Consider the following 12,100-nt stretch of genomic DNA (forward strand, 5'->3'; position numbering starts at 1 on the left):
GGATCTCCTTATGGGTTTCGACAAACTAGCTGCTGCAGGACTCCGTTCTCAAAGCAAGACTGAAAGTTCAAGGAAGCTCTAATTTGTATAGTTTTTCTGGAAAGTTGTAAATTTCATGCTGAAGCAATAAAATGTAAATGTTTACACACAGTAAGTTTATTAAATATTCCACCACCATGAAGAACGTAAGTAGCAAGATCAACGATGTGGTCATGTCAAATACATTCGGGAACAAACGCTGCAGCACTCACTCTGTGTCTCACGGGCACTCGGAAGCACTGGAAGAGGCACTCTCGTTGTCCGTGTGGACAAGACATCCACAAAGAACAACAGCCAAGGCTAGAGCTGGCTGTTCTGTGAAGGCACCGACAGGAGGCTTCTGGAAATCTTAACTGTGGCTTCTTTAAAATTTTCTGAGCAGCACAGAATGCCGAGATCTGACACAGCCCCCTCCTAATCCAAGGCCACATGCACGACAAGGAGCTCACCTGTGTTATACTCCTTCAGCTGCAGGTCCTTTACAGGCATGTCATCGGGAGTCCGGAAGGCGTTAAGAATCTGCAAGAACATGGTATTTACAGTAATGACAGAAATCATAATCAAATACTGAATATTTTATTTTCCCTACTGACTTAATTTAACGCTATGACTACTTTATAAAGGCAAATAACTTCATAAAGGAAAAAATTTACATAACTGAAAGCTATGATTACTTTGTAAATGCGCTTTGGCATTCAAACATGTTGAATGAGTCTAACATAATTATTATTCAAAAGTTCCCAGGCATAGAAAAAAGGCAGAAGAGCCTAACTGTCGTGAGCGGGAGTGCAGGCTGTGCGTGCCCTGAACTCAGACCGCCGGCGACCTGGGCCTCCCTGCTCGCCGGCGGCGTGACCTGTCCGGCCCCGTTTCTCCTCTGTTCAACATCAGATGATACACTGAACGCATTCCAGTCCACGCACTTCGCTCCCTCAGCCCGGGGAGTCCTCTTCCTCCTCTTCTGGACAGTTCCCTCAGTGCATTCAGTCCTGGGCTCGAATGTCACTTCCTCACGAGGGCCTTCCCCAACCACCGGATCTAAAACAGTCCCTACCCCAGTGACGCGAGTGCTTTGCTTTACTTCCCTGCAGAGCACTCATCACTGCCTGGAATCACCTCCCTCTGGCTTACTTGTTTTCTTACCCACAGAGGTGGGTACCCACAGTGACTTTGTAACAGTCACTGCTAATCACTCGGTGCCTAGGCGGTGCCTGGCCTACAGGAGTCCCTAACATCTGAAGTGAACGTGTTAAGAGTACCTATTCATAATACATTACAATATTCAAATGAAGTAATGCTTGTAAGGGAAGTACGTGAAGTAAGCGTCACATAACGCCTGACCCAGAGTAAGCACTGTTTGTTCTTACTGTAGTATCCCGACCAAATTCTTCCCCGTGTTCAGCCATAATGTAGTCAGGCAGTCCTGTAACACTGAGGAGTTAGTAAGCTCCCGATTTTCACTATTGTAAATAAACTGCACCTTTATGTGTGCTGTCCAACCCTCCCTCTTGGATGAGGCCCTGAGGGCCGATCTCGGGTCAGGGGACAGCCATCATTCATCATGACACCTTTTACAAACCTTGCCTCACCAGGTAGAACGTGCACAACTGGTGAGGTGTGACTGCGCTCTCTGGCGTGCCAAGGCCAGTTTCCGGGGCCAGCCACTGCGCTACAGCGGCACAGGACGTGGGCCCTGCCAGGAGCGGGGGGAAGGACACCCAAGGGTTCCCTGCATATTTCTTTGCACCTTCCTGTGAATCTGCAGTTTCTCAAAATAAAGTTTAAAACAATTTTTAACCAACCAAAAAAATTTTAAAGAGCAAAAGGAGCAACAACAAGAAACAAGACACATACCTCTTCTTTTGTGGCATTTTCAGGCAGCCCACTTAGTCGAATAAGCCTGCTTGGTTTCTCCTCGCTTGGGCCGGTCCTATAGTCTTGATCCTGGAAGCCAGAATAAGAAGTTATTTCAGAAATAAATGTGTGTTAGCACAAAATGAAACCGAACATAAAATACAGGTACCCAGGTTCAGAAATCAAATTGACTTGCATCATATGAAAGTATGAAAAACTGCCCTGGCTGGTGTGGTTCTCAGTCAGGACACGTGCCTGGGTTGTGGGCCCAGCCAGGTCCCCAGTGGGGGGTGCTCGAGAGGCAACCAGACATTGCTGTTTCTCTCCCTTCCTCCCTTCCCCTCTCTCTAAAAATAAATAAATAAAGTCTTTAAAAAATTTTTTACAAAAAAGATATGAAAAACTGTAATTTTCTGTTTTACTGAGTTCCAAAATTTAACCTCAAATCATTAGAATACAAATGTGCTAAGACCGAGGCTCATTGGAGTCTTGAAATAATAAGTGAAATCTTCATTTTTTTTAAAGACACATTTAGTTTTTGTGGGATTTTTTTTTTAGATTTTACTTACTTATTTTTAGAGAGAGAGGAAGGGAGGGAGAAAGAGAGGGAGAGAAATATCAGTGTGTGGCTGCCTCTCACGTGGCCCCCTACTGGGGACCTGGCCCCCAACCCAGGCACGTGCCCTGACTGGGAACTGAATAGGCGACCCTTTGGTTTGTAGCCCAGCATCAACCACTGAGCCACACCAGCCAGGGCGTAAAGTAGAATCTTAAGAGAAACAACACTGAACAGAACTTTTATAATCAGGGAAAAAACAAATAAAACTTTCTCAAAACTGTAATTTTCTTCTCTTGGATGAGAAAATAGGGAAGAAAGAAATTTAACCCATATGTCATTTATCAAAGATGTCATCTATAAATAAACTCCAAAATAGCCCTGGCTGGTGTGGCTCAGTGGATTGAGCACCGACCTGCGAACCAAAGGGTCACCGATTCGATTCCCAGTCAGGGCACATGCCTGGGTTGCAGGCTAGGTCCCTAGTTGGGGGAGCATGAGAGGCAACCACATACTGATGTTTCTCTCCCTCTCTTCCCCTCTCTATACAATTAATTAAAAAAACCTCCAAAAAAAAAAAAAAAGATTTGAGTTGAGGGTCCTCCCTTCAGAGATGTACATTCCATTACCTGAGTACACATTTTGCTTTTTAATGGTTGTATAAGGAGAGACTCTGAACTAATAGTCCTGGACTCTACACTTCGTCCCTCGGAAAAGCCTTATGAAAAGGCGAAAATGCATTTCCCTCCAGGAACGTACCTGAAGCTCCTGCTGGGCATCTCGAGAAGCTCTGCCCTCGGGGAAAGACTTGCTCTGGCCATAGCCGAACACCGGGCCTCCTGGCAGCCTGTGGTCCACGTCCCGGTACTCCATGCTCCTGTAATCAGTGTCTTGCCGGCCGAGAAAGTCCAGGCCACCTTCCTCTTTAAACAGGCCAGAATCGGAGCCCTGTTTTTCACCTCCAGAAGGCTGTGACTTGTCTTGGTCTGGAAGCGGACTTTGGCTGTTCTGAAAGTCTGATGAAGACTCATGTTCAAAGGCTGCGCCTTGTGTTTCTCCTTCTCTTGTGTCCGAGTGTTCAAATTCTCCTTTCTGAACGCCGAAAGCAGGCCTTTCTGCTGCATGGTCATGTGCAGATTTTTCTCTCTTGTTCACATTCATACCAGAATGTTCTCTATCTTGTGTAGAGGGCTGAATGTAATCCAAAATGTTTGGATCCGCAGAGGGCATCTCCCTACCCTTAAATTCCATACATGTCCCCACGTCTCTGCCCCTGAAGTCCTGATCAGTCCTGGACCGGTGTCTCCCCCTGAAATCTGAGTGCGGTGCGTCCCTGTCCCTAAAGTCTAGATCACTAGTGCCTGACCCTCGGCCTCTGAAGTCCACCTGTGTTCCGTCTTTGTCCCTGAAGTCCAAATCAGATGCATCCCTATTCCTAAAGTCAGAGCGAGGCGGATCTCTGGTCCTGAAATCCAAATCTGATAAATCCCTTCCCCTAAAATCTGTGTGAGATCCATCCCGGCCTCGGAAATCTAAGTCGTAAGTGCCCCGGCCCCTGAAGTCAGGCGGAGGAACATCCCGACCTCGGAAGTCAACGGGGTGAGCATCCCTATCTCTGTAGTTCATGTGAGATGCTTCCCTGCCTCTGTAGTCCAGAGAAGTACCATTGCCACCCCTGTAGTCCATGGGTGGTCCTTCTCTATCCCGAAAATCCCCCGAGTGTATGTCCCTACCTCTGAAGTCCAACTGGGACGAATCTCTGCTCTGGAAATCAGAAGATGAAAAATCCCCGCCCCTGAAATCATGTCCAGACCCCTCCCCTCCTCGATAGTCACCATGCAGTCCGTCTCTAACTCCATAGCTGAAAGAATGCTCTTCTATATTTGCAAAGGGAGGCCCCGAATGCCCCTGGAAATCAAAGGGAAGTGAATCTCTGCCAGGAAAGTTGCCAGAGTGTCTCTCTTGAGCATGACTCTTAAGGGGAGGAGGAGGATAATCCCTGTTCCACCCGGGAGCAAACCTTTCTTCTTGGCTCCCACTGTAGAAACAAAGACAGTGTTATTCATATTGTCCAGAGAGTTTGCAATCTACACACCAGCACATTCTTCTCTAATCACAGCAAATTCTTCTGTAAACATTTTTTTGGGGGGCAGAGTTCTGTAACAAGGTCCTAGATATGCAGAAAACAGCAAGGTTTTGCTATTTTAGGACGAAGTGGCGGAGTAAACTTTTACGCTCCCATCTCAGAACACGAGGAAAGTCAACACAAGGTTTTCAACATGACTGCTGCAGAAAAAGCTTCCACCCAGTCCTGCAACAGGGAAAATCCGCAACGCCAGATAAGCTAGCAATGGTGACACACTACAGAATGTCCATTCCCTACAGCCAGGGAACTTAAAATTCCAAGATCAACACGATGGTTCCTATACAGCGGAAGAATCAATGCACTGTAAATTTCTTACAGTGAGTTTCAGGAGGTGTCTTTCTCATTGCTGCATGTAGGAGGAACATTCCGAAACATTTTATTACGGTTACAGCATGGACACCGCCCAACAGAATGGATGCAGGCCCCACATGAAGAAACGCTGGCTGTGAATAACCAGTGGGAGCACACCTGTGCACACCAGCTGAGCGCCAGCCCTGGCTGCATCCGAATCCCAATGCGGTGGCTCCCCCAGAAGCACTCTCACCTGGTCCCCACTATCATAGCCACACAGGGGTACCGCAGAAGGCAGCATGAATCGTGCCACAAAGCATGTGTAAGTCGACCAAGCCAAGCAATGGCACCCAGGAGCTTCATGCTCAGAGGACCTGGGGAGAGCATTAGGCCTTCAAGCATTACTCCCAGGTCCCCAGTGAAGAAGCTGGTATTCCAGATTCTAATGCTTCATGCTAATTTTTCATGGTAATAATTATTTTTAAAAATAAGTATAGTAGTCCTGGCTGGTGTAGCTCAGTGGACTGAATGTGGGTGGGCCTGCGAACCAAAAGGTCACCAGTTCGATTCCCAGCCAGGTCCCCTGTAGGGGGCCTGTGAGAGGCAACCACACATTGATGTTTCTCTCCCTCTGTTTCTCCTTCCCTTCCTCTCTCTCTCAAAATAAATAAATAAAATCTTTAAAAAAAATAAAATAAGCCCTGGCTGGCATAGCTCAGTGGATTGAGCTCGGGCTGCAAACCAAAGCATCACAGGTTCGATTCCCAGTCAGGGCACATGCCTGGGTTGCAGGCCATGGCCCCCAGCAACCGCACATTGATGTTTCTCTCTCTCTTTCTCTCTCCCTTGCCTCTCTAAAAATAAATAAAGTCTTTAAAAAATAATAATAAAATAAAATAAAAATAAGTATAGTATTAAATTCATATTCTCAGTTTACAGAACTCAGGCAATAAGTAAGAACTAGCCCAGTCTTTTATACTACCCAACTTCTGTCGTTTGCCTAACTTCCAAGTCATTTTACATTGTTTTGGCTTTGATAAAAGTTTAGGGAATTTAAACAGGCAATTAGGTACCCAGAATTTTGACCTCAAGGGGAACAGTAGGACACGAAAACGGAATACATTAAGTGATCTGAAGGGTTATACGCTATTTAGCTGTAAAACAAAAATATGAAGAGATCAGGTCCAGCTCAGTTCTCCTCCCAGAACACACAGGGTCCATGACAGGACCCACTTGAACTCAGACGACCCGATTATACTAGAAAGGTTCAAAGGACAACTGATTCCGGGTCACTCAGTTCAAGACAAATAGTTACAATGCCAAATCCCTTCTTAAAGTAATAAATTTAACAACAGCAACCTAAACATTACAGTTATGAATAATCAATAAGTTTTCAGAACATGATGATTTCCATTAGTCCCCATTAACATTAGTTATTTCTATGTGGTTCATAGAAACAACTAAGAGGAGCAAGTTTAAATGTTCTTCATAAGTAATACAATTTAACACTAAAATGAAGATACTACACTAGCTGCAATGTCTCCCCTGTTTAAAATCATTCGGATGGCAATAGTTAGCTTGCGGGAAGGCTTAAGCCTCAGCAGACACTCACACGACAAGGGCCGAGGTATCTACACTGACTCGTTTTCTGACCAGACACATCCGACCCTGTCCCCTAACGCTGCCCTGGGGAGGCTCTCACTCTCTCGAGTTGAGAAGATCAGACAGATCCAGACTGGAACCTACTGTACCGGGGTTGTTAGAGCTGCATTTTATGCAGACTATTCAAGAAACGGTTCTGTTAATATAAAATAGCAGTGACTACGAAAATAATTTTTAACTAAATAAAAAAACTCTAAGAAGAGTTGTTAAAAGGAAATATAAATCATTTTCCTGCAAGACACCTTTTTTACAAATCCAAATTAGCCCCCTAAAACTGATGCTGCATACACTATGTCTCCCTTCTATGCAAAGATCTTTAAAAAACAGCAGGTAAGGACTTATAGACGAAAATTAGGGCGAGGAAATATAATTTTAAACAATAAATTGGTCAAAGAAAAAGTGTTCTAAAAATTTTTAGAAAGTTAGGCAGTAGAGCTCAAGTTACCTAACATTTCTAAAGGCTTATCTAAACCATGTAAATGGATTAGTTCTTTAAGAAACAGCCTCAACTTACAAAATAATTATCCATAAATATAAGTAAAAAGAAGAGCTTATTGCTGCTCTAATAGCCTACTTTCTTTCTCACTGCTTCACTAATAAATTCACTTTAAACTTAAAAAAAAAAAAAGAACAGATTACAATCTAAATATATAAAAATGTAAAAAGTACAAGCCCACTGATCTAGGGGTTGGCAAACTTTCCCCACAAAGAGCCAGACAGCAATCATATTAGTCTCTGTCACAACTGCTCACTTCGGCACGACAGCCACCCCAGACCATCTGTCAGGGGATGGTCAGGGCTGCGTCCCAGTAAAACAAAAACGAACTATGGTCTGTAGTGTGCTGACCACTGATCCAGACCTGAATACTCTGAAAGAGAAAACATACTCAGCGTCACTACGACTGCCTTAATTGAAGGATCACTAAGCAGAAAGACCCCTATCATTTAGTGTTTATGAAACACTAGCTTTATTAAATATTACATGGATTTTTTTACTCGATTCTCTACCTCAGTTTTTCAGGGGACCCCAAGCTTCAGAAGAATAAATGGAACATCTATTAAACCCGCATAATAAAATCTTGCAGACTATCAACCCAAAAGGAAATCTACGAGCAACAGAAGTCTCAACTGGAGCATCAACATGCAAAAGTTTTAAAAAATACTGTCATCGCCCTGGCTGGCGTAGCTCAGTGGATTGAGCGCGGGCTATGAACCAAAGCATCGCAGGTTCGATTCCCAGCCAGGGCACATGCCTGGGTTGCAGACCATGACCCCCAGCAACTGCACATTGATGTTTCTCTCTCTCTCTCTCTCTATCTCCCTCTCTTCCCTCTCTAAAAATAAATAAACAAAATCATTTAAAAAAATACTGTCATCAGTGTTTGTTATATTGGCTACCTAAAAAATTACCTCCCTCCACCCTGGCTGGTGTGGGCACAGCGGACCGAGTGCCACCCTGCAAACCTTCTGGTCACCCGTTGGAGTCCCAGTCAGGCTGCGGGCCAGGTCCCCAGTGGGGTGTGCAAGAGGCAGTCAGCTGATATACTGAGTATCAATATCTCTCACACACTGATGTTTCTCTTCCACTCCTTCTCCCTCCCTTCCCCCTCTCTAAAAACAAATAAAATCCTTTTTAAAAGGGACCTCTTTCAAAAATATAAACTAACTCCCTTCAAATCTAAGCTACACGACTGAATGGCTCCACATTCTCCACTGATCCCTGCCCTCCCTGATGCCTCGCACTGAGATGCGGCTTAGAAAACTGCGTCCAGGCGTTTCTCTTTCTCAGAACCTGTTCTAGCGGCTGAAAATCAAAGTGCCGCATGGGCAGACGCAGCTCTGGGTTCTAGAAATGTACTAGTGAACTTAATGGAATACTGATGTACATTTGTAAACATTTACGCTGACTTTCCTTATTAGCCAAGTATGTATTATGTCGCTACAAGACATTTTTTAATACTTAAAAAATGCTAAAACACAAAACACTTGGCATGCTGGGTATTTAGTCTCAAAATCACTTCAAAAATGACTAGAAACTTTTTAAAGTTTCCAATTTTTAAAAGCCAGAGCTATTTCTATACAGAGATAATATCCTCCTTTATAGTAGACCAAAACAAATTATACTATATCATTAAAATAGTAACAATATGCAGATGTGCAGACTTACCGGAAAGGCCCTGTCCTGTTAGCAGGCCGAGAGTCCCCCCACATCTCTTATGTCCAGAGGGCCCAGGAAGCAGATCCTTTGCTACCAAGCTCCAGCCACAGCAGCACCTACACAAAACACACCGTGACACAGAAGCACATTAGAAAATGAAGTAGAGGCGACACTGGTTTCTTCCTGCCTGGCGGACGCGGGACTACACCAGCAGGGATAGTTTTGGAAGTCACCTTTAAACACCTGCATATTAATTTATAACAAGAAAAATAATTTTTAATTAAAAAAGTGTACTCCGGAGCACCACAAACTTCTCGGTGTAGTAAGAGTGCTTCACGTTTAATAAATACTGACCCGTTTTTCCAGCAGCCATCCTACTTCCTCTCTGCAAAAGGCATGCCAACAAAGTGCGCTCTGAGCCCTGCGCCTGCACGCCCGGCCGACCAGAACAGGCTACTGCCCTCGCCCCAGCGGCGCTCTGCGGACGGGCAAGCAGCCCGCGGCCGGCGGGAGGGCCTCTGCTGCAGCCTCTAGAACAGAGGCAAACTCTCAGGACATTGGGTTCGGCAGCAGTGGCACGACGCCAAAAGCACACAAGAAACAAAGGAAAAAACAGATAAAGTACACTTCACTGACTGCAGAAACTTTTGTGCACCCAAGCCTTCTATCAAGAGCGCGAAAAGGTAACACACAGGTCTGGAAAACGGCAGACGAGGAAGTTCCAAAGTCTAGTCCCTCCACAGGAATACTAAAACACAAGCGGTCACTGTCTACATCAACTTGGTTGGACTTTAGAAAACAGTCAAAAGTCTGTAACAATCAAGCGAGTGGTCAGTCAAGCCATCTTCAAAGTAACAGGAAAGTTCTGCGTTTTCACTGGTCCCTGGCCCGCCCCCCTACCACCGCAGCGGCTTTAGAGTTCAAGCAGTGGCAGCCCGGTCCCCAGCCCGCCCTCAGAGCAAGCCTCATCTGCAAACTGCTGTGTGTACTCCTGGTCTAACCTGGCTGGGGCATACCTGAAGGGTCCATGCGAGGTGCTTGTTTCTATTTTACCTCGACAGAACTCGGTTGGGGCGGGGGGGACGGCGGCGCAGGTATTGCTAATAAAAGCCACAGAGCAGACTAGAGACTCACATATAGAGAGAGAAGTTGAGGAAAAAAAAAAACCTTGAAAAATTAGAATATTCCAAAGCAACATGTACACAGGAAAACTTTGAAAGCCACACACATGCCCAGACACGTGACCAGACAAGACCTGAAAAGACTTTCAACTTTCACCTTGGGCTAACCCTAGGCTTAGAGCAAGCCCAGCTAATTGCCGAAGGAGTGTCCCAACACAGAACCAACCCGCAAAAGCAGAGAGTTTACTTTCTGCTTTTCTCTTTTTTTTGGTTTTTGTGGTGTTTTGTTTCTTTTTGGTTTGTTTGTTTGTTTGTTTGAACTCCTGGTGTTCGAGGAAATCTTGCTTAAACTATCAGATAACCAGAGGAACAGCGGGCAGCCACAGCTCACCCCAGGCCAAACCCTGACCCCGTCCCCAGGGCCCCTCTCCTCTGACTGCCCAGTGAGCGGATGGTAGTCCTACCTGGGCTCGCTTCTTTCCTATGACATTTCTGGAGCCAGAGCGGCCCCACCAAGGCTCTCTCCTGTTGCTTCTTCTGTTAGGCCCTTCCTTGTTTCACCCCAGCTTTAATAAATACGCTCTTGCCCTGGCTGGTGTGGGCCAGGGGATTGAGCACCGATCTGCGAACCAAAGGGTCGCTGGTTCGATTCCCAGTCAAGGAACATGCTTGGGTTGCAGGCCAGGTCCCCAGCTGGGGGTGCACGAGAGGCAACCACACACGGAGGTTTCTCTCCTCTTTCTCCCTACCTTCCCCTCAATCTAAAAATAAATATATAAAATCTTTTAAAAATTTGTTTAAATACCAATTTAAAAATAAATAAATGAATGTACTCTCAAAAAAAAGTTAGGTGAACAAGCACTACAAAAAAAAAAGAAAAGAAAAATGTCTGACATCAGTGATCAAATATGACAAAGAGCAGTCTTTGCAAAAATAGTTTAGAAAATGTCCCAAAATAGACTACCACAGCCTTGAACAATTTTAAAAAATCACCAAACTCCAAGAAAGGGGAGAATCTGATTTCCAGAGTTACTACATCATAATACTCAAATGCCCAATTTTCAACAACAACAACAATAATAAAAAACCCACAAGGAGCCCTGGCTGGTGTAGCTCAGTGGATTGAGCACAGGCTGCGAACCAAAGTGTCACAGGTTCGATTCCCAGTTAGGGTACATGCCTGGGTTGCAGGCCATGACCCTCAGCAACCGCACATTGATGTTTCTCTCTCTCTCTCTCTTTCTCCCTCCCTTCCCTGTCTAAAAAATAAATAAATAAAATCTTTTTTTAAAAAACCCCACAAGGCATACAAAGAACCCAGAAAATACGGCCGATTCGAAGAAACAAAATAGATCACAAATCCATCCCTGAGTAAGCCCAGACATCAGACTTCCTAGACAAAGGCTTCATAGCAAGGGTCTTAAATATGCTTAAGAACTAAATGACAACATGGACAGAGAACTAAAGGAGATCCGATAAACAATGTATGAACAAAATGAGATGATCAGCAAAGAGAAACTTTTACAGAGGAACCAGACGAAAATTCTGGAGCTGAAAAGTACAATTCTTGAAATGCAAAAATTGGGAAGAGTTCAACAACAGAGTTGAGCAAGCAGAAGAAAGGACTGGCAAACGTAAAGATAGGACGGTTGGAATTATCACGTCTGAGAAGAAAAACGAAAACAAAAAGCACAAAGGTGAGCGAAGCCTCCGGGGCCAGGAGAGACCACCCAGTGGGCCAATACAAGATTACAGAGCCCTGGCCCGGCACAGCTCAGCCGGCTGGGCATCGCAGGAAACTAGAAGGTCACTGCTCGGGCTCTGTGCTCTGTCCCTGGTCAGGGCACTTGCAGAAGGCAGCCAGCGGGAGGCAACCAATGCATGTTTCTTTCCCACAACAATGCTTCTTTCTCTGCCCCCTCCCTCCCTCTCTAAAAACAATAAATACAACTTCAGGTAAGGATAAAAAAAAAGGCATGCATGAAAAACAAGTATTCATTTGGGTAATGAGGATACAGTTTACAAACATGTTATCTGCGACAGCAAAAAGAAAAAGAGGCTCTGGCTGGTATGGTGGGCGCTGGCCTGCAAACCAGGAGACCACCAGTTCGATTCCTGGTCAGGACACATGCCTGGGTTGCAGGTCAGGTCCTCAGCCGGGGGTGTGCGGGGGGTAACCCAGTGATGTTTCTCTCTGCACGTCAATGTTTCTCTCCCTCTCTTTCTCTCTCCCTTCCCCTCTCTCTGAACATAAATAAATAAAATCTTTTTTT

At 45.1% G+C, this 12,100-nt stretch overlaps 1 protein-coding gene across 6 annotated transcripts in view; it reads right to left on the reverse strand.

The window, feature by feature from the left end:
- Nucleotides 1-12,100, reverse strand: part of RBM6 (RNA binding motif protein 6) — an 82,623-nt gene that overhangs the window by 58,563 nt on the left and 11,960 nt on the right. For 3 of the 6 annotated variants that reach the window (XM_045856951.1, XM_045856953.1, XM_045856952.1), the window contains 4 exons: nucleotides 8,716-8,822; nucleotides 3,209-4,487; nucleotides 1,894-1,983; nucleotides 489-558 (listed from right to left, as the gene is read on the reverse strand). In XM_045856951.1, the coding sequence (XP_045712907.1) occupies nucleotides 489-558; nucleotides 1,894-1,983; nucleotides 3,209-4,487; nucleotides 8,716-8,759 (1,483 nt within the window). In that variant the 5' untranslated portion in view covers nucleotides 8,760-8,822. Of the gene's footprint in view, nucleotides 1-488; nucleotides 559-1,893; nucleotides 1,984-3,208; nucleotides 4,488-8,715; nucleotides 8,823-9,060; nucleotides 9,182-12,100 lie in introns of those variants that run through there. The other 3 variants (XM_045856954.1, XM_045856955.1, XM_045856956.1) reach the window with 3 other exon arrangements.

This window comes from Phyllostomus hastatus, unplaced genomic scaffold (genome assembly GCF_019186645.2).
Source record: "Phyllostomus hastatus isolate PE091 unplaced genomic scaffold, TTU_PhHast_1.1 phas_scaffold_129, whole genome shotgun sequence".
NCBI classification, from domain to species: domain Eukaryota; kingdom Metazoa; phylum Chordata; class Mammalia; order Chiroptera; family Phyllostomidae; genus Phyllostomus; species Phyllostomus hastatus.